Below are 27,624 nucleotides of genomic sequence, written 5' to 3' on the forward strand. Positions count from 1 at the left end.
ACACTTCACATTCAACAACCAAATTTATGAACAAATCAACAGCACACCCATGGGCTCACCGATCTCTGGACTCATAGCAGAAGTGGTAATGCAAATGTTAGAACAAACAGTCTTACCGCACATTTAGCCCAAACTCTGGGTCAGATATGTAGATACCTTTGTAATAATTAAGAACACATACCGGATCATCAACGCCACACTCACAGGAATCAGATTCACTAGAGAGGAAGAAAAGGACAACCAAACCCCATTCCTAGACGTGATGGTACAGAGAACACCGAACGGAGAATTCACCACAAAGGTTTACAGGAAAGCCACACACTCAGACCAAGTCCTGAACTACGAAAGCAACCACCACAACACACACTTCAAAAGGGCCACGACACACTGCAGTACGCCAGAACTGCAAAAAGAGGAAGAACACCTATACAGTATATTCGCCAAACCCCTGCAATTTCATCAACAGATGCCTAAGGGAAAGACAACGGAATGAGGACATGCCACAACCCAAAGGGCTAGCCACACTACCATACATCAAGAACATTTCTGAACTGACAGCCAGACTACTACGACCACTAGGACTCATAACAGCACACAAACCAACAGCCACTCTCAGAACAACCCACCAGGACGAAGGATCTGATACCCAGCATGAGCAAAACCAACATAGTGTACAAAATCCCATGCAAGGACTGCACAAAACACTACATAGAACAAACAGGAAGACCGCTAACGATCTGCATCCATGAACACCAACTAGCCACGAAATGACATGACCAGCTATCCTTAGTAGCCACACACGCAGATGACAAGCAACATGAATTCGACTGGGACAACACTACTATTATAGGACAAGTCAAACAGAGAACAGCCAGGGAATTCCTAGAGGCATGGCACTCATCCACAGATTCAATCAATAAGCACATCGACCTGGACCCAATAGCAGACAGCTGGAACTGACAACCTGAAGTGGCAGATACAAATGGCAATAAATGCCAGAGGAAACATCACAGAAGCGCTTCATAGGAGGCTCCCAAGCACTCAGGATGTCACCTAGACAGGGTCGAAACATCTGCAACACAAATTCCCAGCTCGGCGAACAGAACTACAACAACAGATCAACACTTATGAGACAGTGTGCTGGCCATCATGCTGTGCTCTGGGTCTTCTATTCCGCCAGCTGTCATGCTTCGCTCCAGGTTTTCAGATTTACTTGAATTTGTTGTGTATTTTTTAATTTGTTTATTTAGAGATCAGTTGGGCTTTTGCTAATGATATGAATCTTGATGGGCTTGAACTTCAGCCACTCAAAAGTTGTATCCATGTAATAGTCAACCCCATAAATTTAACTTTTAAAAAGTAGTCAGAAATATTCCAATAGATACGGTATGGCTTCATTTTAGCTGATCACGCCTTTAACTACTGAGATAACAACATGTTCTGTCATTTTCTCTCTACACCTTGCTGCCTCTACATCTCCTCTTGTTCATGCTTTAAGATGTTCCTTAAAATGACTGGTGACACACTTTGACTGAAGTGGTTGGTTAAGGAATCGTAGAATTTGACAGTGCAGGAGGCCATTCAACCATTGGGTCCATACCAACTCCTGAAAGAGCTACCTGGCAGTTAAGGTATCCATCTTCGCACCTTGCAAAATTTATCAGATCTCAAAGTACCTGTAATGTCAAGTTGACATCATAACTTCATCCAATACAATCTATTGGAAGGGCTAGACGGTCTACTCCTGTTCCTAGTTCTTGTGTTCTAACATCGCGAATCCAACTAACCTGCACCTCTTTGGATTGAGAGAGGAAACTAGAAACTGGGTAGAAACCAGTGCAAATGTAGGGAGAATATGCAAACCCCACATAGTCAGCCAAGTCCAGCATTGAACACTGGCAGCAGTGCTGATTACCATGCCAAGCTGCCACCAGTAAACCTAAAAGGGGTGTCTGGCTGTTTTATGTATCTCTAGATAGTATTATCAAGTGCATTTTATAGAAGCTTGAAACCAAGAGATGCTCAAGCCTTCAGACGGGAAATGACATACTTTACTGTAGTAAATGGCCTGACTGGCAGGAGTGGAAAAGAAGTCCAAAATATCTCCTTCCTGTCCCAACCACATCAAAGAAGGTTAAATTCCAATAAAGGACAACATCTTTCCTGCTGCTTGTATTGTTCAAAATAAAGGTTTTAAAATCCAGGTTGTTCTTGGGGAAATGTTGCATTCAGAAATTGCTTTTTATTTTATTCACTAAAGGAGTGTATACATTGCTGGCCAGGCCAGCATTTGTTGGCCATCCTAATTACTCTGGAGAAGGAGGTGGTGAGCTTCTACTTCAAAGAACTGCAGTCCTTGGGATGTAGGGACATCCGCAGTTTTTAGGAAGGGAGCTCCAGCATTTTGATTGTGATGGTGGAGGAACGAGGATGGTGTACAACTTGGGAACTTGCAGCTGCTGTTGTTCCTATGTGATTGCTGTCTCTGTCCTTCTAGATGGCAATGGTTTCAGGTAGGATAGTACTGCCAAAGGTGTTTGTGTGTTACTGCATTTTATAGACTGTACTTACTGTTACAACTTTGGATTGGATAGTTTCTGGACATGAGTAACCTACAGGTTACTGGTAGTGGGGGGTACAGCAATTGTAATTACCACTAAATATCAAGGTACAATGGTTAGATTGTCTCTTGTCGAAGATGACATGTTAGTTGTTACTATTACTTGTCATTCTAAGTATGGTTGTTGTCCAGGTCTTGCTGTGGGCACTGACTGCTTCATATCTGAGGATTTATTAATTATGTTGAACATTGCGCAACTATCAGTGACCATCCTTCACCTTTTGACTTTTATGTAGGGAATGTCACTGAACCAATGATGTTGAATGCATCTTCAGCAATAAAAAATAGAATGATCTTAAACTGCTCATCACAATCCCACCTGTTACAATTTCTGCGGTAATCTGTATGCCTTTATCACAACTGCTTTGTCTTGTCTGACTATTTATTTGGGCCGGATAATGAACAACTTCCTCCTCTAAAATTAGACCTCTTTAGATCAAAGCCCACTAATACAGATGCTAGAACTCTGCAGTAAGGACAAAGTTCTGAAAAATCACAGGTAGGTATGAAACATTAACTCCACAGATGCTGTCAAACTTGAGTATTCTCATAATTTTCTGTTTTTAACTTGACAGTTTTGGTTTTGTACATGGCAAGTTGTGCTAGGTAGGTTTCGTTAATAAAAATTATTTCATATTGAGAGCAAGTAACCAGTCATGACAGACTGTAAAGTTAATGTTCTGTTCCAGAAGGCAGTTCTTTCAGTGCAAAAGCAAACTACTCTGGATGCTGAAAATCTGTAAGAGAAACAAAATGCTGAATTGGTTCAGGTTGGCTAGTTAATGACACAATTAATATTCTAGGTTAAATACGTATTATCACCTTTCTTAACTTTATCAATGTCTTTCTGTTAAAAACATCATTCTGTTAGGGTTCATACCTCAAAAGAGTTTAGAATTTTAGGCAGTGAAGGTGCTCCTTGAACCCCAATTTCCATTCTAAATAGAGAACCCCTTATCCTGATATTATGCCCCTCCAGATCTAAACCTCCAGCCAAGGTGTAAAGCCTTTCAACATTCACCCTGTCAAAAAGCAGCCTTTGTTGCCTCCCTGCCCCTACCAAAAACACACATTCTTTATTAATTTAAGACACCCAGTGAACTTTACCCAGTGAAATACTGCAGATTCTAGAAATCAAGTACAAAAACAGAAAATGTTGACTATGCTCAGCAGGCCAGTGTGTCTGTAGAAAAAGAAAGTGTGAACATAGTTTGATCACCATTCCAACTTTGCCTTTGATTTGAAACCAAAACTTCAATCTGTGAGCACGCAGTGACACTCTACACTAGCAGTTTGTATCCATGCTGTATGAAGAAAACTGTTTTGAAAATAATGCATCTGGTGATAAGTCACTTAATGTTTGTTTAGAATTGTTACACAAAGCCTGCATTTGTACTTGTAATACGTTATGGAATGCCTTTTTAAGAAAAACTCCTCTTTAGGGACAAAACATTCTGATAAAATTTCTAAAACTAGTTACATTGGGATGGTTTATGCTGAAATATGGCAATTTCATGGCTGCTATTTCAAAGTATTTTTGATAAATCCTGTAAGTTGTGGTTTTGATTTGCAGGTGGAGCCATGCCAATAAATACTCAAGCGCCACAAGTTTCGCAGCCTCCCTTTCTATTGGATGGTCTAGCATCACAACAAGTCTTCAATGATTTGGCTTCAGGTAGATTTTTTTTCTCCCACTTGGAATGGTTAAATTGTATCACATGAAAGCATCCTTGAATAGTTCCATGTGTGCCAGTTATTTAATGCTCTGATCCAAGTCATCCTTGAATTTATTTTTGGGAATTGCTTGTCAGTGGCATGACCAACATTTATTGACTATCCTATTTGCTCTTGAAGATGGGAGTAAGTTGCTACGTTGATCCACAACCCAAATCATTTTAATATGTGTTAATGTAATCCACCTAGACCAGGGGATTAGCATTGGTTTTCATGACAATGCTTGTCAGAATACCGCAAGATGTAGAGACACTACGGATGCTAGAAATATGAAATAAAAAACAAAATACTGGAAAATTTATCAGCCAGCATCCATGGACAAAGAGGCTTCTGCTTCAGGTAAATAATCTTGTATCAGAACTGGAAAATGTGGAAGAAAATGACTTTTCCAAGTACAAAGCCAGGGAATGGGAAGAGGAGGAGTTTCTCCAATACATCATGAGCTTATCAGCCATAATCGAATGGAGGAGCAGACTCAGTGGGCTGAATTGCCTAATTTTGCTCCTAATATCTTATTGGTCAGAGTCTAGGGAGTTAGGAAGGAGACTTCAAGTAGAATCTCCAAAAATATTAATCACCAGACTATTACCAATACCAGGAGCTAATGTCTCTAAAAATAGGAGGTTAGAGCAGATGTATGTGCAGCTAAAGGCATGGTGCAGCCAGAGAAAAATTTTGGATTCTTGGGGCATTATGACCGGTTCTGGACGAAAAGAGGCTTGTACAAGCAAATTGCCTTTCAGTAAAGGAGCCGGTGTTGGACTGGGGTGGACAAAGCTAGAAATCACGCAACGCCAAGTTATAGTCCAACAGGTTTATTTGGAAGCACTAGCTTTCTGAGCATTGCTCCTTCAGGTGGTTGTGGAGTATCAGATCATAAAACAGAATTTATACTAGAAGATCAGTGTCATACAGTGATATATCGAACAAACCTGGATTGTTAAGTCTTTCAACTTTTAGAGCGCAGGTTTTACTTTATTATTATGTAAATTCAAGAAGTTCTTTTGAGTCACCTTGAAATAACTTGAGGTTTTATAACAAAAGGTGACATCTCAACTCAGGCAATGCATTAAAGGTGTGGGGTCTGTCTGTAGAGGTAGTCTGTCTGTATCCCAATCTTGAGTAAGACTGGTTCTATCCAGCCTTTCATTATAACTCAAACCTTCCATACCTGACAACATCCTGGTAATTCTCTTCTGAGCCCTCTCTAGCTTGGATTCCTTCCTGTAACCGGTGAACAGAACTGGACACAATACTCCAGAAGAGGCCTCACCAATATCCTGTAATATCAACATGACTTTCCGACTCCTATACTCAGAACTGAGCAATGAAGGCAAACGTGCTAAATGCATTTTTAAGCATCCGGTCTACCTGTGATGCAAACGTCAAAGAATTTTGTACTTGAACCCCCTAGGTTCCCCCTAGACTCCTCCATTAATTGTTTAAGTGGTGTGCCCCTCTTTGTTGTACCAAAATGCAATACCTCAAATTTATCCAAATTGAACTCTATCTGCCATTTCAGCTGTTATAACAAAGACCTTGCCTCCATCATAAAGTCAGAAGTGGGCATGTTCTCCCCCTCTAATTGTACATCATTCAACACCATTTATGACTCATCAGGTACTGAAGCAATCGGTGTACAAATGCAACAAGGCTTGGACGTTACTCGCGCTTTGGCTACTAAGTAGCAAATAATTGTGCTGCCTCCCAGAGAATTCACCTATTGCCCCTTGACATTCAAAATTATTACCATTGCTGAATCCACCTTTATCAACTTCCAGAAGTTGATCAGAAACTGAACTGTACCAGCCGTATAATCACTGACTAAGAACTGGTCAGAGGCTGGGAATTCTACAGCAAACTACTCCCCTCCTGATGACTCAAAGCCTGTCCGCTATTTGTAGGGCCCAAATGAGGAGTATGATGGAATACTCTCCACTTGTCTAGAAATTTATACACAATCTCAACATATTCAGGATTAAAAAAACTACTTTATTTACATCCCATCTGAAACTTTCAACTTTCATTTCCTGAACCATGGCAGCAGTGTGTGCCATCTACACCATGCACTGACTCAACTCACTAAGTTATCTTTTGCCAGCATCTTCCAAACTTTAAACCTTTACTGCCTTGAAGGACAAGAGCAGCCAATACATGGGACAACACCAGCTGCAGGTTTCCGTGCAAACCACTCACCATCATCCTGACTTGGAACTTGTGTTCCTTCACTATCATTAGGTCAAAATCCCTCCCTAACAGCACTGCGAGCATACCTACATTTCAAGGACTGTAGCAGTTCAAAAACATAGCTCACCAGCACCTTAAGCATATTTAGGAATGGATAATAAATGCTGGTGCTGCCAACATCTTGTGGGTGCATTAAAAGATAGTGGAAGAAATGAAATGGGCTTAGTTAGCTACCCTGTAAACCACATGAAGGTGGAATAATAAAAGCAGTTCAGAATTTCTGATTTGGATGGTGGCATTGCCAGAGCAGACATGATAGAGATTACAAAATTGGATGCTGTGAAATGGAATTCCCTCAAGTCTGGGTGAGGAAACAATATGAAATGATGGGTAAATGGAATTGGAGAAATTGAGGAAAGGAAGAACAAAAAATGGAGATAGATTATGTCTGGGATGGCTAGAAGCTGGGAACAGCTGATGACCATTTCTATGTGAAAGGCGGAAGTGGCGATTATGCTCTGTACAAGTAAAAGAGATCAACAGGGACCCAGGGAGAAGTAGAGCAATGAGAATTCCTTGTAGACCTAATTAGAGCCAGTACAAATTCTCTCACCAGCACCTCTTTGGAGTATATGCAAAAAGTTTAAAGGGAGTGGTGCTCAGTGTTTGGTGTGGTGTTGAACCAATCAGGTATTCATTAAAATAACTTTTAATGAACAGTTGAGCAGCAGACAAATTTGACTTCCATGTTAACAGTGGAAATGCTATGTTGTCACTAAATGCAATTTTTTACTCCATAGGCATTCCTCCTGTCACAGCATACTGTAAAGGTGGCTTAAAAATAGAATTCAACTTCGAGCGTTCCAACACAAATCCCAATGTAACTGTTGTTACAATTAGTGCTACCAACTCCACAGAAGGAGACATGACTGACTTTGTATTTCAAGCTGCAGTACCAAAGGTATGTATTTACTTGGTTTATCGTACTGTTAGGCCAAGGTGTATCTATCTTTTAATAAAATAGCTTAGAAATGCAGGAAATAGGCCATTCAACCATTAAGTTTGTGCTCTACCTTTTATTATAATGGTTGATCATCCAACTTAATATCCTGTTCCCTAAGTGCTGTATCCACCACCTTGAACTTATTCGATGCTTTGACCTTGATCGCTTTCTGCGGTTGCAAATTTCACAAGCTAACCACCACCTGGGTTTTAAAAAAAGTGCTGCTTCTCAATCCTAAATGGCTTACCCCATATCCTTGCACACACACATGCACTCATGCATACTCAGATCTGTCACTCCGACATGCGCGCACATATTGGCTTATGGGGTGTATTTGTTTTTGCAGAATAACATTCTATTTTGATCAAAAACAGCGTGAATCCATGTAAAGTCTAAAACTGTACAGAAGGTTTGTCAGTTTGACATAGTATTAGGGCACAGACTTCTTACCTATTGTTTAAAAACCAGAACTATCTTGAGAATGTAATTTAGTAGTAGTCCTGGGATTTACATGTCCAAGAACAGAAGCCAGCATATCCCATTATAAAATATGAAAGTTTTAATCTGTTTGTGTCACATCTCAATCACCCTGGACTCCTTTGGCTATTAATTCTGTAAGCATGATCTCCAAACCATATCCTTAGACTGTGACCCAGTTCTGAACTCACCTGCCATCAGAAGCATCCTTCCTGCATCTACCCTGTATCCAGTCCTACAAGAATTCTATAAGTTTCTATTCAATCTAGTAAACCTTCACTGTACACAGTCTATAGCAAGAACTGTAACAAGCTTGAGCCCTCCACTATCACCTGATGAAGGAGCGTCGCTCTGAAAGCTAGTGTGCTTCCAATTAAACCTGTTGGACTATAACCTGGTGTTGTGATTTTTAACTTTATAGCAAGAACAACCTCCGATAGATAAGGAGACAAAAACTGTATACAGTATTCCAGGTGTAGTTACACCAAGTCACAGTATAAATTGCTACAAGGCATCCATGCTCCTATACTGGAATCCTTTCACTGTGCATGCCAACATGCCATTTGTTGACTTTACCTCCTACTGTACCTACATGCTTACCTTCAGTGACTGGTGCATGAGAATACCTATATCTTGCTGTGCATTCCCTTATCTAAATTTATGGTTATTCAGATAATCTGCCTTCCTGCAATCATTCAGTTGACATTAAGCAAATCGTTTGTTTTCATGCTTGAACATTGACTTCTGAAGACAACAAAGTGATAACCTTTGTAAGAGAACTGTTAGGTGCACAATTTGAGGAAAGGGTCATCAGTGATCATTTGAATTTGTGTTATCCACATATTCGGTTAACTGTTCAAATTGTACATTTCAAGAAAAGCAAAGATATATCTAAGTATTAGTTAACATTGTGATTTGTTGTCTGTTTTGAATGCTAATATTCATGTTATCTATTTCTTAAATTCTGCAGACATTTCAGCTGCAGCTTCTTTCTCCAAGTAATAACATAATTCCAGCACGAAATGCAGGAGCTGTTACACAGGTTATTAAAGTGCTTAATCCACAGAAGGTATGTCCTAAATTTCAAATACATTTCAGTTTGTGTGAGGTTCTTGACAACATTTGAGAGAATCTTTAGGTGTTGTCTTTCTAGTCCTGATTGACTTTCTTCGCATGAAGAGGCTTTTTCAAAACCGCTTTACCTAAAATAAGTATCTGAAGTTGCATGACAAAAATTCCGCATTTCTAAGCCAAATTGTCAAGTTTCACACTCAGAATGAATAAATTGCATTTAATTTCATTACGCCTATTTATTAGAAAAAAATGAAATTCAAATAGATCTAACTGAATTTTTGACGCTTTGTAAATTAATTTTATCAGTGAAATTCTCTTTAAAATTTAACTTGTAATGTGTTTTAAAACAGGTTTTTCTGGTTATCGATTCTCATAACTTTTAATGGTACATTCAAAATAATTTATGATCTCAGCTGTATTAGAAACTATAATAGTCACAATCATAAAACTCATTCCTTGAGCAAAAGGTATTATTTATAAGTATTGTTTATCTTTGTCACTTTATTTAAGTGCAGTGTTGTCTGTTAATCATTGTTACACTTCATGGTTTCAAATGTAGGGTTAGCTTTTTAATGACTGCAATTTAAATAAGGCTGTTACTTCCCTGGGTTTTTGGTGTTTTTGCATGCTGGTATGCTTCAACAAGATGCATTTGAGTAACAAATGAGATGTTAAGGAGTCGTATGCAACTTCGATACTGCAAGTTCCAGATCCTTTTACCTAGCCTAACTTGGGTTGTGTCCTTCAGACAGCTTCTGACAATGTTGTTTTGCAGACATGCACTTGTTAAAAAGTATTGTGAATAAAGTGTACGTATTAATTTTACATTTTAATGTGTCTCATTCACCGACATCTTATTCCGATATTGCCACCAGTGCCAATTCTATATATTTTTAAAAGACTTGTGTGTATTTGCAGTATGGAAATATATCTCATTTCTGTCAACCTCCCTCAGTGGAAGAGCAGAAATGGACTTTCTACAAATTTGTACTAGTTTTTGGAAGCTAGCCACCCACATCTTCTCTAGTTCCCATTCAGGCTGATTTTTACATCATGTCAAATTCTCAATGAGCCAGTAAGAATTAGCAGTGGTCTTAGAATGTTTTGCGTTAAAAATTATTCTTGATGATATACAGCTTTACTAATACAGTTAAAATGGGTTTATCAAATAATTAACACTTTTAATCAATGTTTAGTGCAGCATTTGGTTTTAAATAAAAATTATGCAGATCATTTACTAGTTTCATTGGTGCGCATTGGTTTATTTAATAGTAATTTTTGTTTTTAATGTTTGTCTATTGGTGTCTGTGTGTTTTAAGAAAAAAACGTTGCTTCTAAGAGTTTCTTTATAGGCCAACAGATGGCTGCAATTAGCAAAAATCTTCAGTGATTTATTTTTGATCTGGGACATAGCCATTTTCCAGGGAGTTATTTAACTTGAGGTCGAGCTGCTTAACAATTTGGAGAATGTGGATTCATTCATTTCCTTGGTACTGTGGCACAGTAACCTGGAAAGAACTACTTTGAAAACTGATTATTTTGCCTTTCTTTTTCTTTGTAATCTGGATACTGCTTGTAGTTGATTTTGTTTTGCTGGAGGAATGTAAAACGTGGGAGGTTTTGGCTCCTTACCACATCCAGGACACACGTATCTGATTGTGCACATGTAGCTGAATTGGGTGTGGAATTTTAGATGCCTATTTAGTGAGCAGCATGACTGAGCTGTTGGTGGATGATTTGAGGGAAAACACAGTATTATAGTACCTGAGGCTACTTTGTGAAAAGCGAGAGGCTGGTAGGTAGATTAGTAGTAATGGGTGACTCGATAGTTTGAGGGATAGACCGTCTAGTTTGTGGCCAAGATTGTGATTTCTCGTATGTTCTGCCTCCTGAGTACAAAAGTTCAGAACTTGACCAAATGACTTGATAAACTTCTGGAAAGAGAGAGTGAACAGCCACTGGGAGTGGTACATGCGAGAACCAACAACATAGTGAGGGACAGCTTTAAGGTCTTGCAGGATCAATTTCAGGAGTTACGAAGTAGGTTGAAATGCAGGACCTAAAGGGCAGTAATCTCAATACTACCTGTGCCATGAACTTCACCATTTTAGGCAAAGGCAGGTGAAGAAGGTAAATGCATGGCATGACGGATGGTGTAAAAGGGAGTGGTTTAAATTTTTGGGACATTGGAGTCATTTTTGGAAAGGAGAATGCTGCCCAGAAGAGATGGGGTTTACCTGAGCAGAAAAGGAACAAATCTAGTTAAGAAGTAAACAGTGTAGTGGGGGTGGGAATGGACCTAGTTTGGAACTCCCAGAGGGCAAAAGAGAGAAGACAGAGAATGGGGAAAAGGAAGTGAGGGAAGACTTAATATTGTCAGTGAGCAAAGAAATGATCACTTTCCAATGGGCAAAAGAGAGAAAGCAGGGTTAAATTGCATGTATGTAAAACTATGGAGAATAGTGAGCAAAACTGGAGGCCTAAATTGCTTTAGGGGGATATGACCTACTAGCATTGACAGGAACATGACTCCAGCCAGAACAGAACTGAATACTTAACATCCTAGGTTGCAAGGCTTTTTAGTAGAAACAGGCTGGGTAAAAAGGGAAATATTTAGCAGTCTTTGTGAAAGACTGTGTATCTCGAGGGCAATGATACTATGCCCAGATTAGAATTTGTGGTTGGAGTTGAGGAACAGTAACCTTGTGACCTTGTTGGATATTTATTATACACCTCCTCCAAATAGTGAGGAGGAAGTGGAAGAGAGCATTTGTACGCAGATTATGGAAATCTGCAGGATAAGTAGCGTTGTGGTTGGTGGTTTCAGTTACTCTAGAGTAGACTGGGAAAAGGGTAGAGTGTGGGGCACAGAAGGGAACAATGCTCCTGCAATGTGTGCAGGAGAACTTTCTGGAACAGTGCATTTCCACACCTCCCAAGGAGGGGGCTGTGTTGGATCTTGTCCTAGGAAATGAGGCAGCCCAAGCAGAATATCAGAGTGGGTGAGCTTGTGGGAAATATCAATTATGACATAATATGGTTCAATTTTAAGTTGGAAAAGGGTACCAATCAGTCAATGATTAAGACCCCAAACCGGAAAAGGGCAGATTTTAGGGGTCTAAAAGTTGAACTGGAACACATTGACTTTTATCTCAACAAAATGCATTTCCAATCAAGGAAAAATGGAAGAATTTTGAAAGGAAGATGAATAGGGTGCATAGCCAAGAAAAAAAAATACAGGTATCCTAAGCTGGATACATTGGATGACCTGAGGATCATATGCATCCTAGATTGCTGAGAGATTCAGGGAGAAAATTGAGCCATTGACAGAAGTTTTCCAGGCTCCTCTGAACATAGGATTAGTCTCTGGGGATGGGGATTGCAAATGTGACCCTGTTGTTAACAAAAGGGACAAAAGATGATCCAGGAAACTACAGACCTGTCAGCTTGACACCAGTAGTGGCTTAACAGATGGAGACCATAATCTAGGAGAAGGTAAATATACACTTGGAGCAAACGTTAATAGTAGACGGTCAACATGGTTTTGTCAAGGGCAGGTCATGTCTGACAAATTGAGTTCTTTGAGTTGACACGGGCAGTGGATGAGAATAGTGCTGTGGGTGTTGTATATTTGGACTTTCATTTGGTATAGTGCCACATGGCAGGTTGGTTATCAAATTGGAATGCTTTGGATTGACTAATCTTTGGCAGCATGTTTTAGAAGTGGCTAAAAGATGGGAAACAGAGGGTAGGTATTCAAGGTTTGCATAAAGATTTGTAGCTCGCGTGCTGGTTGATGTAGTTGTGGGTGTGTTCGCCGAGCTGGGAAGTTGATTTGCAGATGTTTTGTGGCCTGTCTAGGTGACCTGTTCACTGCTTTGGAGCCTCCTGTGAAGCGCTGCTGTAGTGTCTTCTGAAATTTATTTGGTTCCCTTCCTGCTGCTTTTGAGATCAAGAACACACACTGGGTTATCAATGCTATGTTCACAAGGATCACATTTATGAGAAAGGAGGAAGCCAACGATCAGCTCCTATTCCTGGATGTGATGGTAAAGAACACAACGCTGAATGCACCACAAGTGTACAGAAAAGCCACATTCGTGGACCAGATCCTGAATTACAATAGCAACCACCCGAACATAGAGTTTGCAATACGTTGCAGCACTCCTGGCCTACGAAGAGAACATCTCTAAAGAGTCTGTGCCAAGAACGCATATCCCTGCAATTTCATCCGCAAATGCCTAACAGATAGACACTGTGACAAAAAGATGCCATGACTTAACACTCTAGCTGCGCTAGCTTATATTAAAAAAACTCTCTGAACTAACAGCCAGACTTCTCCGACCACTCGTATTCACAACAGCCCTGACAGGCACGCTCCGTCAAAGATCCTATATCCATGTGCAAAACTAATGTAATTTACAGGATTCCATGCAAAGACATACAGGCAGACAACTAGCAATCTGCATTCATGAATACCAACTAGTCACAAAACTCCACGACCGGCTTTTCCTAGTAGTCAAACACACAGGTGACAAGAACTACAAATTCAACTGGGGACAGAGCAGCGATCATAGGACAAACCAAACTGAGGACAGCTAGAGAATTAATAGAAACATGGCACTCATCCATGGACTCCATCAAACACACAGACTTAGACCCAATATACCAGCCACTACCAACAACCAGAAGCAGGAAGGGAACCAAATAAATTCCAAAAGAGACAGTACAGCAGCACTTCACAGGCTCCAAAGTGCTGAAGAGGTCACCTAGACAGGGAAAAAAAAATCTGCAAATAAACTTCCAAGCTCGGCGAATGTACCCACAACTACAACAGAGGGTAGGTATAAATGAACATTTCTCTGATTGGAGCAAGTTAAAAGTGGTGATCCTCGGGGATCGGTATTCGGACCTTTTTTGCTTTTTCTGATTTTTATATTAATGATTGGAGGTGGGTGTTAAGGGCAAAATCTCTCCACTTGTAGGTACCATTCCACGCCCCTACTACTGAGTAAAGAAACTATCTCTGACATCTGTGCTATATCGATCACCCCTAATTTAAATCTATTACCGTGGCCTTTAAATTGAATGATACCCCCGATTAATAGTCGTCTTATAGCTAAATCTATTATTTTCATTTATTCACATGCTTTGGACCACATTAAGTCATATTTATTGCCCATGTCTAGTTTTGTGAGTATAGTGTAAAGTTTTTACAGTTGAATAACTTGCTCAGCCACTTAATGCAAACCAGTCACACAGATTGCCATTGGTTGGGTTAGCAGGTGTCTAATTACATAATTTTTACAAATACCAATAATTTCATGACCATTTCTGCTGGCTATACTTACTGACTGGCCTTAAGTTTATAACTGAGACAGTGTGATTTTGAAGTTGTAGCGTCTACGTTTCTGGTCCAATACCTTGCATGACTATTTAACTTTAATATTGATAAGTTTTGTCTTTTTTCTTTTTTTAAGCAACAACTTCGCATGAGGATAAAGATCACATATAACCTCAATGGATCACCAGTGCAAGATTTAGCAGAAGTAAATAACTTTCCCCCTCAGTCGTGGCAGTGATGTTTGAGTGGCAACGACCTCTTTTCCACAAGTGGATTTTGGTAAATCTTTGGGAAGGTCATATCCTAAGAGTGCCCTTACGCACAACATCATAACATGTATATCAGCCCTCGGTGCGGGAGGCAAAATTAATGAACAAAGTCTGAGGAATATCATGCCTACAAATGCTAATCACTTTTCAAAACACATCCATTTTAGTCTCATCAGCATCATGTTCATCGTTGGAGTATCTGCTTGTGGTACGCACTACACATCTTCCTGCTTTTATCCCACTGATCTTTGCAGAACTTGGAACATTTGCACAAAATAGTGAACCAGTTGTCAGTATGTGCCCAGCAGCTTTGCAAGATTTCAGAGCACATAAGAAGCTATTGTTTTCGATTACTCACCAATCACATTTACTAGGAACTTGAGGGGAGACCATTATAAATTGGTTGCAGTAGGTTCTATACTGTAATGATTATCAAACCATTCAACAAAGGATCTCAATAAAATGTACAACAGTCTTAAAAAGCATTTTTGCCCTCTTTTGGCATTTAACCTGTGAACAATACAAGTATTTAATTGGATGATGACCTTCAGCATTTTCTCATCTTTAATCTATTTCTAATGGGTGAGGATTGCTGATGTTTACTTATTCAGAAAAGTGCCAGTCAGTTCACTTACTGAATTTTGATAGAGGTCTTAAGTGTCCGTGACAATCTGATTTTTGCAGCAAAGAATCTTTAGTCACATCATTGTTCTCTTGAGCAATATGACTTCCTGCCTTGATTCTTTTCAAAAGCATAATTTTTTAAATAACCTTAACAATCTCAAAAGTTTGAATCACATTTTTATACAAGTCCTTAAAACTAGTACTTTGATACAATTCCATCTGCACTGTGACTAGTTTAGGAAATGTTACTTTTTCACTTCTCTAGAATGGAAAGAGTTAGATTCTTGGTCCCCTCTGTTTTCCTATTGTAAGATTAATTTCCATAAAACATAACTGCAAAATATTGGCAGTCAAACATTTCAGCCTCCTCTCAAAGTCTAATGCATTAAAGGTCAATGATAAAAATTTGTTTCTCTGTTAACTTCATGTATATTGTGATATACATTTGTACAGTTATTAAATTATGTAATTACTTCTGGAGGTTTTGACTTCAAATTTGGTTCAGTATAAGTTTTGCACCAGATGATTAGCATTTTGTCAGTTGATAGAGTCCACTTGAATGTTTGGAAGTTCCTTTTTGGAAAAAATATGATTAAAACAGACTGATAGTCTACTTGATTTTATTAACTTAAAATTGCAGAACTTCTCATGTAAGTAAATCGGTGCACTAATTTGCTGTCTTAAGGGCAATTAGGGTTAAATTAACAACAAATACTTCGGGCAGTTTATGATTCTATTTTTGGATGAATTAAAAGGGATACTGCAATTTAAATCTTGAGATTTACCTAACTAAAACTGAGGATTGATGAAAAATGACTCCGAAACAAAAATGACTCCCCTTTCAGTGTGATGTTTAAAAGTTGCTTATAACATTAGAATTTTTTTGGAAATGATAGTGTTTTCCAATGCAAAGAAAAACTGCTCGCCTCGCCTTTTATGGGTATGGTTTCCAACTGCCATCTTAGTTGAGCTTTTAAATAGTGGGTGAAGAAAAGAGAAATTCTATTTAATTTTATCAGAATAAAATATGTTGGACAGGTTGAGAAGTCCAGAATGTATAGGGCAATTGATGGTGTGTGTACTTGATGCTCTTAATGTATGTAACTGCAAAAGTGCTGCTGTTTCAATAAATGTGTAGGGAGGAGCAGAAGTTGCATTTTTAAATTGAGGCTACTGCAAAACATGGCAAACTTGGCATGTTCTGATCTTTAAGGGGAGTTAGGTTTAACTGTATATGCTAATTTGTATGCACAGCATATAAGTTGGAGTGTGTTTGCAAGATCACATGAAATTAACATTCATCAAATCAGTTGAATTGTATTGGGAAATGTGAGACTAAGTTTCTTTGTTTAATATGAAACCAATTAATACAATGGACAAAAGTTGGTTTTCTATTGTGTTGAAAGAACGAACTTATAGGATTAAAAATATTTTCATAATGTAGTCTCTGATAAATGAAATTATTGCCATATTTAAACGGAGGATCTGTGCTTTACACTGATTTATCTTGATCCTATGGATGGAGGTAAAGTGGGTATTTCTGTGTATCTGATGTCCATGTTGAGCATTCTTGCTTAGTTATGTATGTAACAGCACTGACTGCAAGAAAACACTCACCTCTTCAAGAATGTGAATTACAGTAATTGTCACCTTTCATCGCTGCAAAAGTTATTCAGTCATGATTGATGCATTTCATTTAATGGTCCGTCTGATCTGATCACATCACTATCTTAATCGATTTCATTTATTTTGGATAACTTTTTAAAAGAAAAACTGTAGTCAAAGTTTAATTTTGAGTTGATGGCAATAGTAAATTGATCTAATCTAATGACTTCCCATACCATTTAAAATTAAACGTGAGCCAATTTTCTCATTCAGTGGAATGCTCTTTTGTAATTTTAATTTATTTTGAAAAGTGAAACTGTCTATGTGAAAACTTCCAAATAAACTGGTTAAGAAAGTGACAGTAGTTACAGTCGTACTCTCTTCACCAGTAACTTTGAATCATAATACATGCAAAGTTACTTTTAGGTTCTAATAGACTTTTAATGAATAGAATCCCAGAAAATAGGCAATAAATATTTGCTCCTAGAAAAATTAAGTGCATTACTATAGTGTCCCCCCGTTTGGAGGTATTAATTGATGGTATGGTTACTTAAGCCTCTAAGAGGTTGAAAAGAAATTTCCATTAAGATACTAGTAGTGACCATCTTATGTATATTTATTGCATGTTGGCAGTTACGTTACTGCATGTTGATGGCAAATACCTAACCACTCTTAAAATGTTTTCTTTTCATTTTATTGTTGGGTGTGTGTCAGTTTAGAGTATCTTTTCAGTTATAACTTCTGAAATTGAATCACGACCTGTCATTTAATAACTTCCTGTTGAACAGGGGTACAATGATTTTTGAGAAAGCAGAGATTGAGATTTCCTACCTGTGATAGTGATCATGACCTCAATTTGTATCCTTTTGTGACTTTAAGCTTTTCTACAACTGTCAGCTCTCATTATCTGTGGCCTCAATTGTAATGGATTAGCAAACAATCAGATTGGGGAGGGGAGGGGGGCAAGAAGTAAATCTTGATTTTGGCTGTTTTGATCATGAATATGCTTTTTATTCACTTGTTTTACCTTTGGGTTTTCTACTTTGGTCCTGATCAGTTAGTTTAATCAACCGGAAATTGAATTCTCCAGTATGAGACTTTGTTCCACAGCATTCAAAATAATTATACATCTTTATCAATATCGGTGAAATAAACCAGATTTCTTCAAAAAAGAAATTGAATTCATCTCTGTTAGAAAGGTTGAAAGGAATTCTATATATAATTTTTAATTGGTTTTGAAACATTTAGCTACTGTATAGATGGAGCAAAGATTGTCTTTTAAGTATTCTTGATAAAAATTAAGTTATCCAAAATATAGCAACTCCACCTACCTGTTAGCTCTTTCAAATGGCCAAGTTACAAATATTTGCTGTGTTGACTATTGTTCAAATCCAAATCCATCATAACACGATTTTTTAAACTTTGATTATTTAAACAGCAAATCACAGACAGGGGTCAATATTAAAATGAGTGAAAAGCAGATCCAAGAACACTATACTGTTGGATAGAGACTTCAGTATGAAAGAAAACAAAAGGTTGGAGCCTTAAATCCGAAAGGAAATATTGTAATTAAATATTTGATTTGCGCATCTCCTGCAGACTGGGAAGAATATATAAACACCTTAAGAAATTGAGAAGTGGATAGGTAAGCTTCAGAAATAAGGCAGACATTTTAACTACTGATTAAATTCCTTTTACTTGCTGTGCAATAGCATTGAAGAAATGTGGATCAACTTGTTTTCAGGTTCCATGTTGATCTGTCAACCAATCTCTGCTTTGGATTTTTGTGCTGTAAACTGGCTTTTTCTGCACTAGCACCTTTACCATTCTATATAGACTCCAAATTTGAACCTGTTGTTTTGTCACATGGCTTCAAAGTTCCATATCAGTCCTGCCTCCATTTCTTTCACTGGACCATGTGTAGCAAGATATATGTGCATTAATCCTGGAGAAATTGTTTTCATTGATTCTATTCATATAGAGTGTAAATTAATCTTTGTGGGGCTATTTCCTAAACTTTATGCATGTCTCCAAGAGTCTTAAATGGCATCAGTTATAATCTAACATCTATGATTAAACAGAGTTCTGTTAGTTAGTTTCACCTCAGCACCTTAATGCCAGTCTGGTACATTTACTTCAGTAATAGTGAGTTAAGGTCGAAAATAGCTATTCAGATGATTCCATTATATCAAGATACATATTGTAATTGGCATGTTATAATTTTTCTTTTGAAGTTCACAGCCAGCATAGCTGTGAGACGTGAAGGGGTTGTGATGTCATAGATAATATGTACCTGAGGAAGCCTGATAGCAGTTGGGTTAATCCATATCCCTTCAGGTGAGTGTCTATCTAGGCATATGCAAGTATGGTTGTAGAATTTGAGGAGGAGTCTGTTTCCACTTCCCTTTTTACTAGAGCCAGTTTTCAGAAGCTTTTCCTACCAAGGTCAGTACTTAGGGAAGCTGAGCTTGAAATAAAAGATTTAATTGATCTGAAACATGGTCTGATCCAGGGTGTAAAATGGAGGTTGGAGTTGTCAAATTTTGAACTATTACAGTCTAATGTGTACCTCTGAAAATTGTTTAAAACTCTGTTCAGAATGCATGACTTAAAAATAAAACCTGTGTAAATAGTCTGATTTGTACTTGATTTCCACTACCAAACATGTTAAGAGCAGATTTGAATGGTGAAACTGAGCCTGTAGTTTTTGAAAACTGAATGTATCATTCCATTGTTTTTACTGCAAGACTGCATTGTTATAGTACCTCATGGTACTAAAAAAGAATTAAACCTTTGGTTGCATCACCTTTTTCTTCCCTGTGGTTTTCCTCCATTTCATAAGGTGTGCTGCCTGTGCTATTTTATCTTCATCTATGTTTCAAAGTTTTATGGAGTAAATTTATCATTGGGAAATTAAACAATTACTACAAACTTATTTTTGAGATATTGTACAAAATAAAGTCCATTAATCTCCTAAGTGGATGGGACATAAAGGTTGTAAACGCTTACTGGGGACATTTTAGAATTCTATGTATTGTCTTTTGGGTTGGAAGAATTATCATTATTGACTAATAAAAATGGAAAGGTCCATAACTAACTTTTCAGTGTCTTATTACTAGCATGTTGAAGGTTAAATACATTTTTACAAAAGACTGTTATTCACTACTTAAAATAATTGTGCTGCAGAAATAAAACATCATCTTCACTGTCCAAATCCATACCTCTTATTGACAATCTCCTGTACCTTAAATATTTCTCATTTTATCCCTAATGGGTGTCTTTAGTTTTTATCCAAAACTGAAAACTAACTGGCTTGTAAATGTTGTGCATACAGTCATTTTGCTATAATGCTTTAGTTCCATTCTTGTGCACGGTGTTATAAGAAAATTGTGTAATAGCAGCACCGTTTAAACTAATGGGGCTGGAATCGCGTTATAACCAAAATATGCTTTAAAACGTGCTTTAGAAAGTGCCCCTAATTCGTCAATCATGTTATAGCGAATTTGCATTAATGAACATGTTCTAGCAGAATGACCTGTATCTCAGATCTACCTTGAACTGTTTGGGTGAAGTTTTCTTCTGAAATGTTGATTTCATGTGAAATCGGTATCCTCTCCAGAGAAGATGCTGTAAACAAAACTGATATCATCCAAGGAAGATGTAAAAGATTTTCCAAAAAAAACAAGCACAATGCTTGAGCATTTCTACAATCGCAAGTTGGTTTAATTTCTTTGGTCCACAGTCTGCTTTTATTGTACTTCAAACCAAAAACTACAGAAGAGCAGGAGAGGAAGCACACTCCATTGGTGTCAACTTACTTGTACCCTGGTTTCAAGATAATTAAAATTCATAAACTGCAGACAATTATATCTGCTGGTGGAAAGCATGCACAGTGACCGTCATTGGAAAGACTTCAAGGTGATTAATTGACATTTCTGGGGGAGAAAGTAGGCAGAAAGATACTTGGTGTGATGAGTTGAATAGAATGCAACCCATCCATTCCTAACAGAGTAGCGCAGTTTCTAAGGAGTGTATGAAATAGTGTTTTCTTTCTAGAATCTATTTATTTTATGGTGTCTCAATAGCATTCCTAGGCACTCTTTCTCCTTATCTCCTCTCCTTCTGCTCCAAGCATTTTTTTCCCCCACATTGGCATTTGCATCACTGGCATGGTTCTTGAACTGCTGTCCATTGTGTGGATAGACCTAATATGTGACTTTGCAGAATTTTGATCAAATACCAATGTGGGAACAGTGCTTTATTTACATAAAATGGTCTGTGACCTGGAGGAAAACTTAAAAGTATTGATGTTATCATGTCACTGCTGTCCTAGTCCTTCTGGTCACAGGTTTAGAAAGTGACTTACCTGGCTTACGTGTAACAATGCATTTTGTCACTGCCCTCTGGTTTATAGAGGTTCATTTTTTTAATCCTTGGTGTTTCCTTTCTGGTTTACCTTAGGATAATGCCTTTGTTTTGCTCCAATCCTTGTCCCATGGAGCTATCTCATCTGCAGTAATATTTTCTGACACTATGATCACTTAAGTGTGCTATATAAAAGATACTATAGTCCTACTGGACTGTAGGCTACACACTTAGTACAGAGAGAAAGCTGGTGTTTTAACCTGAGGATTACAAAGTCTTGGGCAAGGGAAGAAGTTCATGGGGAGAATTCATCATGGTAACCACAGTCAGTTGAGTGTGCTATATAGATCATTGGCATCCATTTTGCTTGTCTATTTGCCCATCAGTGAGTATGTCTGAAGGCTTAAGTTTTAGTTTGCAGGTGAATGCTGAGAACACTATTTCTGTCATTACCTTCTACACTTTACACCAATGTGCCTTCTCACTAATTGGCTGATGTTAAACTTGTTGAGCATGAACTGAATAAAGCAAGACAACAGAGATTCTGTTCATATTTCGCTACAACTTCACATGATTCCATCCTGTCATTCAACAATTTGCTCAGATGTAATCCAACTATTTATAATTAATTGACCACAAACTCTTTCAAATCTAATGTTTCAGATGTCACCAAAACTAATTATTTCAAGCCAACTAATGGGCACTATTTGCATCCATAGCTGAACTGCATACAAGTTTTTTAGTTCCCTACACGATCACTTGTACCCCATCCACCAAAGTGCATCATGTTCTTGTTCTTCACCCTTTTAAAATTTGGCTCCCTATTCCCAAGGTTAAAATTATAGTCTATAAGCTTCCCTCAGGCTCTAACCCTTTCCATACCTTTAACTTCATTCTGCCTTCCTTTTTTGTTGTGTGCATCTCCACCCTATTAATATGTCTCCTTTTCTCTTCATGCCCTCCCCTTTTAAAGTTTGCAAGGTTTCACCCCAGAACATTTGAGTACCCTTCCTGATCCAGCAAACTGCACCCCCCCCCCCCCCCCACCACCACCACTGCACAACCTTGTCTTGTTACTTTCTGTACTTAACAAAAGATTTCCTTTTTAGCATGTCCTTCAGTCACCATCCCTGCCTGATTTGTCTAAATTTTGCCTCTTTGAAGATCGTTGGACCTTGTTAAAGTAACTATATTAAAGGGTATGTTTTTGTTATTTCAGTTTTAAGTTAAGAAAAATTGTATCCAGTTTGCTTACCTGTTACTCATCCATGTGCTAATTCTCTCAAGTGATAACAGTTGTAAAGATCATTTTTTTTCTGTATTTATAATTGTGAACTGAAATGAGAAACCAGGCGTTTTAAACTAAGGATTGCTGAAAGATTATTAAAGTTTTTAAAAGCAAGTAACACTCAAGGCCACTTAAACAGCTACTTGTTCAAGCAGTAGGTGGTGTAGTTTGCAGATAAACTGAAGCCAAGGATTGTAACAAATGAAAATTCAGCCAGTAACGAGTAGCTGACTTGTGGAGTAATGATCAGTTACTTAAAAAGATCTGCTTGTCTACAACTATGGTTCTGCTAACTGAACAGCATGGGGCTGTGAACAACTCCATAGGGCAACAGAGCTCCATCAGCTCAGGAGCTTACTGTTCTCTAGTAAAAAGCTGTTTTAAGCCTTGACAGACTTAAGTACTTGACTATTTTTGATAAATCAAATAGAAAGTGGTGATCACTTATTGTCGCATGTACCTAGTTATTTTTGTATGTAGTACAGGCAGATCAAAGTGCATAAGGGTAATAGAATAGCATGTAATACAACAGGGTGTGGAATGCAATGTTATGGCTGCAGACAAGGTGCACTAAGAGCAAGATCAACTTTAAATCTGAAAGTCTAACATTCAGAAGTCTAAACAGAAGCTGTTTTTGAATCTGTTGGTGTTTTTAAGGTTTTCTATTTTCTGCCTAATAGAAGAGGTTATAATTGTGTGTGGGGTGGGGGGGGGGGGGGGTTGTTGGCTTTGATTGTTAAAATAGTGGCAGTGAGAAGTATAGTTGAGAATCGATGGATGGAAGTTTGGCGTGAGATGGACTAGGCTGTGTTCACAACTTTTAGAGTGCTGAATGGAGCAGTTGCCATACTAAGCTGTGGTGTAGCCGGATGGAATGCTTTCTATGGTGCATCTATAAAAATTGGTAAGAGTCCTTATGGACATGCTGAATTTCCTTAGCCTCCTGAGGAAGTATAGGTGTTATGTTTCCTTGACTGTTGTATCAATGTGGGTGGACCAGGACAGATTATTGGTGATTGTTACTCCTAGGAACTTGACACAGTCAATCACCTCCACCTCAGCTCCATTGATGTAGGTATGGATGTGCTCTCCTTTTTGCTTCCTGAAGTCGATGACTCGGTCTTTCCCTGACATTGAGGGAGAGATTGTTACCTTTTACACCATGCCACCGAGCACTCTGTCTCTTTCCTGTATTCAGTCTTGTCATTGTTTGAGATCCAGTCTACAAAGATGGTGTTGTCAGTGAACATGTAGATGAAGTTAGGGTGAAATTTGGTCACAGTCATGTGTATGGGGAGTATAGTAAGGAGCTGAGTATGCAGCCTTGTGTGGTGCCGGTGTTAAGGATTGTTGTCATGGTGCTGTTGCCTCTTCTCACTGATTGCGGTCTGTGTGAAAGGAAGTTGAGGATCTGGGTGCATAAGTCAGAGCAGAGACCAAAATATGGGAGTTTGGAGATTAATTTGGTTGGAATTAGTGTTAAAGGTAGAGCTGTCGCCAATAAGTAGAAGCCTGCCATAGATGATATTCTTATCCAGATTTTTCAGGGATGAGCGCAAGACTAGGGAGATGGCATCCACTGTGGACCTGTTGCAACAGTAGGCAATTTTCAAGGTGCAGGTTGGGAGGCTACGGTCAATGTAAGCCATGACCAACCCCTCAAAGCACTTCATAATTATGGAGATCTGGGCCACCACATGGTAGTCATTGAGGCACACATGAGTTTTCTTTGGTGCTCTGATGATGATGGTGTCCTTGAAACAGGTTGAGATTTCAGATTGTGGGAAGGAGAGGTTAAAGATGTTTGAGGCCTGAGTGCACAGCCAGGCACTTCATCTGGGCCAGTCCCTTTCTATGGATTCACATTCAAGAAGGCTGATCTGACATCTGCAACAGCAACTGAAGAAATGGGTGCATCCAAAGCTGTTTGAACAGGTCAGACCGTTTCACTGACCTTGTGTTTGAAATGAGTGTAAAATGCATGGAGCACATCAGGAGGTGATATATTTTTGTCTGCTATTCTGATCTGCTTAGTTTTGTAGCCTATTATGGTCATAGGCCTTGCCACAGATGGTCCATGTGGTTAATTTGGGTCTCTAGTATTGCCTCTGGTATTTTGCGCATGATTAAGCATTTGTTTCCCATGTTTGGTGTTAATAGAGTAGACCTTCATAGAGGCATTAGGGTTGTCTTTGCAGGGTTTTTGGCTTTTGTGTGAATGGGCTAACCTTTAAGATTTAGGGGGTTTGAGGTATAAAACTTTTTTTTTGCTTAAGAATTCAGAACTTTTTATAACCATTGAAGTCCTCGGTTGTGCATGACCGTATGAGGTAACAAACCACCAGTATTTATGAATCAAGTAGAATTTGTTCAGCAAGATCTTTCAAATAATTTGCGCAAATAGTTTGTGAACACAATCTGCAAGTTTCTTATCCTTCAAGGCCTAGGATTCCTTGAATATTATCAGTGGGGAGGCAATACCCAGGTACCTAGTGGTATTATCACTAGTAATCCAGAAAGTCAGCAAATGGCCTGGGGACCAGGGTTCAAATCCTACCATGGCAGATGGTGAAATTCAATAAATATCTGGAATTAAAAATCTAATGATCATGAAATGACTACTAATTGCCAGAAAAACCCATCACTCGCTATAAAGTCTAAACCAAGAAATAAATAAGCCATTATGATCACCTGTGATTGACCCAGGTACCGAAATTGCAATGACAAATCCAGCCTCGTTAACCCTGCAAACTCCTCTTAATAGCTGGGGACTAGTGTGAAAATTGAGTTGTCTTTCAGACCAATTAAGCCAAAGGCCTGATAGTCATACTCCTGGTATCGTACCTTCCTGCTTGCTTGGTACCACATCCTCAAACAGTAGCAGTGTGTGCTAGCTGCAAGATGCACTGCAGAAATTGACCAAAAATCCAAAGACAGCCTCTTCGAAACCCATGACCACTTCTATCTAGAAGGACATGTGCAAGTTCTCCTCCAAGCTACTCACCATTCTGTCTTGAAAATATGTCACACTTGTTCAGTCACTGGTTCAAAAATCATGAAATTTCCTCCCTCACAGCATTGTGGGTTGACCTGCAGCACATGAGCTGCAGCAGTTCAAGAAAGCTGTTCATCTTCACCTTCTCAAGGGCCAAGTCCCATGTAAGAGATTATGTAAAATATAAAGTGTATGTGGCTGGTTAGAAAATGGGTTAGCAGACAGGAAACAGTTGGACTAAATGGCTCTTTTTCTGAACGGCAGGCAGTGGCAAGTGGGGTGGCGCATGGATAGGTGTGAAGACCCCAACCAGTCACAATAGGTGTTAATGATTTAGATGAGGGAGTTTAAATGTAATATCTCCAAAATTTGAAGATGAGACAAAGCTGTGAGAAGAATGCAGAAATGTTGCAGTGTGATTTAGACAGGCTGAGTAAGTGGGAAAATGCACAGCAGATGCAGTACAATCTGGATAAATGTATTGTTCTCCACTTTAGCAAAAATAAGAAGACATTATTATTTGGCTGCATATTGAGAGGGGAATGTTTGAGACCTGGGTGTCTGTGTGCACCTGTCTCTGAAAGTAAATGTGCAGGTGCAGCAATCAGTATGAAGTCAATCTGTATGTTGGCATTCATAGTAAAAGGATTCAAGTACAGGAGCAGGGATGTCTTGCTGCAGTTATACAGGGTATTGGTGAGGTCACACCTGGAATATTGTGTGCAGTTTTGGCCTCCTTATCAGAGGAAGGAGCTGTTGCTGTCGAGGGAGTGCAGTGAAGGTTCACCAAATTGATTCCTAAAATGGCCTGACTTATGAGGAGCGATTGAGTTGGTCAGGATTGTATTCACTGGAGTTTAGACAATTGAGGGATGGATCTCAAATCAGTACAACTTTAACAGGAGCCTTAACAGAGTTAGATGCAGGAAAGCTGTTCCTGATGGGGAGTCCAGAACCCAGGGTCACAGATTAAGGGGTAAATCTTTCAGGACTGAAATGAGAAGGAATTTCTTCATCCATAGAGTGGTGAGCCTGTGGAATTCTCTGCCACAGAAGTGGTTCAAGCCAAAACCCTCATGTTTACAAGGAGGTAGTTAGATATTGTAGCTTAAGGGATCAAGGATATTGGACCATATAGGGGAATATGAAAATTGGAAACTGGAGTCTTAGCACACTTTACTTTGGTTCCTGAGGTGTAATTATTCTGAAAGAGTTCACATAGCATCACTCCACACACAGACAAAGAAAGGCATCACCAATGCTGGCAATATTCAAAGAATCTTGGGCTATGAAGAATAAGAAACTTCCATAATGTCATCACTGATGGTTTGTTAAGTATTTATAAAATTGTCCTTAAACTTGGCCTGATTTGTAACTGCCTTATTAGGTGGTGCAAAATAGAGGCCTCGTTATTATAAAAATAAGAATGTGCCACTTTGAACTTTTATCTGGAAGAATTTTAAACTTCTGGCTGCAGTAGTAACTGAGATGAAGGTGGTACTCCTGTGCTGTTAGGGTGTTCCAAAATATTGACGTTGTGAATATGAATAGAGATATTTCCAAATGACGCTGATGCATACCTTTTAAGTTAGTGGTGTTTCTTTGTGCATGCTGACCTGTTCCTTCTAGGTAAATTATGGATTTGAAATGTTTTGTCAAAGAAGCATTGCAGAGTTGCTGCATGGGATGGTGGGATTGTCAAGAGAAGAAAATTGAGAAAAATAGGTTTGTATTGTCAGGAAATTCTATGAAAAACATTTTTCATTACAGGAAGTGATAGAGATGTAGATTGGATGTTTCTTCTGGCTGCTGAGTCTCGATCCATGGGATAAGGGTTAGTCCATTTAAAACTGAGATAAGGAGCAGGTTCTTCACTCAATGATGAATCATCAGAATCCTCTATTCAAGGGGCTTAGAAATTCAATTGAGCATGTTCAAGCCCTAAACTAATAGATTTCTGTGTGCAAATTGATCAAGGTACTGAATAGTTATTTTCAGTAATTAATCATTGACTTGATGTAAGCAAGTGAAGAATTAAA

General features: G+C 38.6%; 1 protein-coding gene across 1 annotated transcript in view; it reads left to right on the forward strand.

Annotated features, from left to right (window-relative positions):
- Positions 1-20,034, forward strand: part of ap1g1 (adaptor related protein complex 1 subunit gamma 1) — a 110,698-nt gene extending 90,664 nt beyond the window's left edge. The window contains exons 20-23 of the mRNA XM_072596138.1: positions 4,194-4,295; positions 7,342-7,502; positions 8,992-9,090; positions 14,576-20,034. Of these exons, the coding sequence (XP_072452239.1) occupies positions 4,194-4,295; positions 7,342-7,502; positions 8,992-9,090; positions 14,576-14,677 (464 nt within the window). The 3' untranslated portion in view covers positions 14,678-20,034. The remainder of the gene's footprint in view (positions 1-4,193; positions 4,296-7,341; positions 7,503-8,991; positions 9,091-14,575) is intronic.
- Positions 20,035-27,624: the final 7,590 nt, after the last annotated feature.

Source organism: Chiloscyllium punctatum, chromosome 26 (assembly GCF_047496795.1).
Source record: "Chiloscyllium punctatum isolate Juve2018m chromosome 26, sChiPun1.3, whole genome shotgun sequence".
Taxonomy (NCBI): Eukaryota; Metazoa; Chordata; class Chondrichthyes; order Orectolobiformes; family Hemiscylliidae; genus Chiloscyllium; species Chiloscyllium punctatum.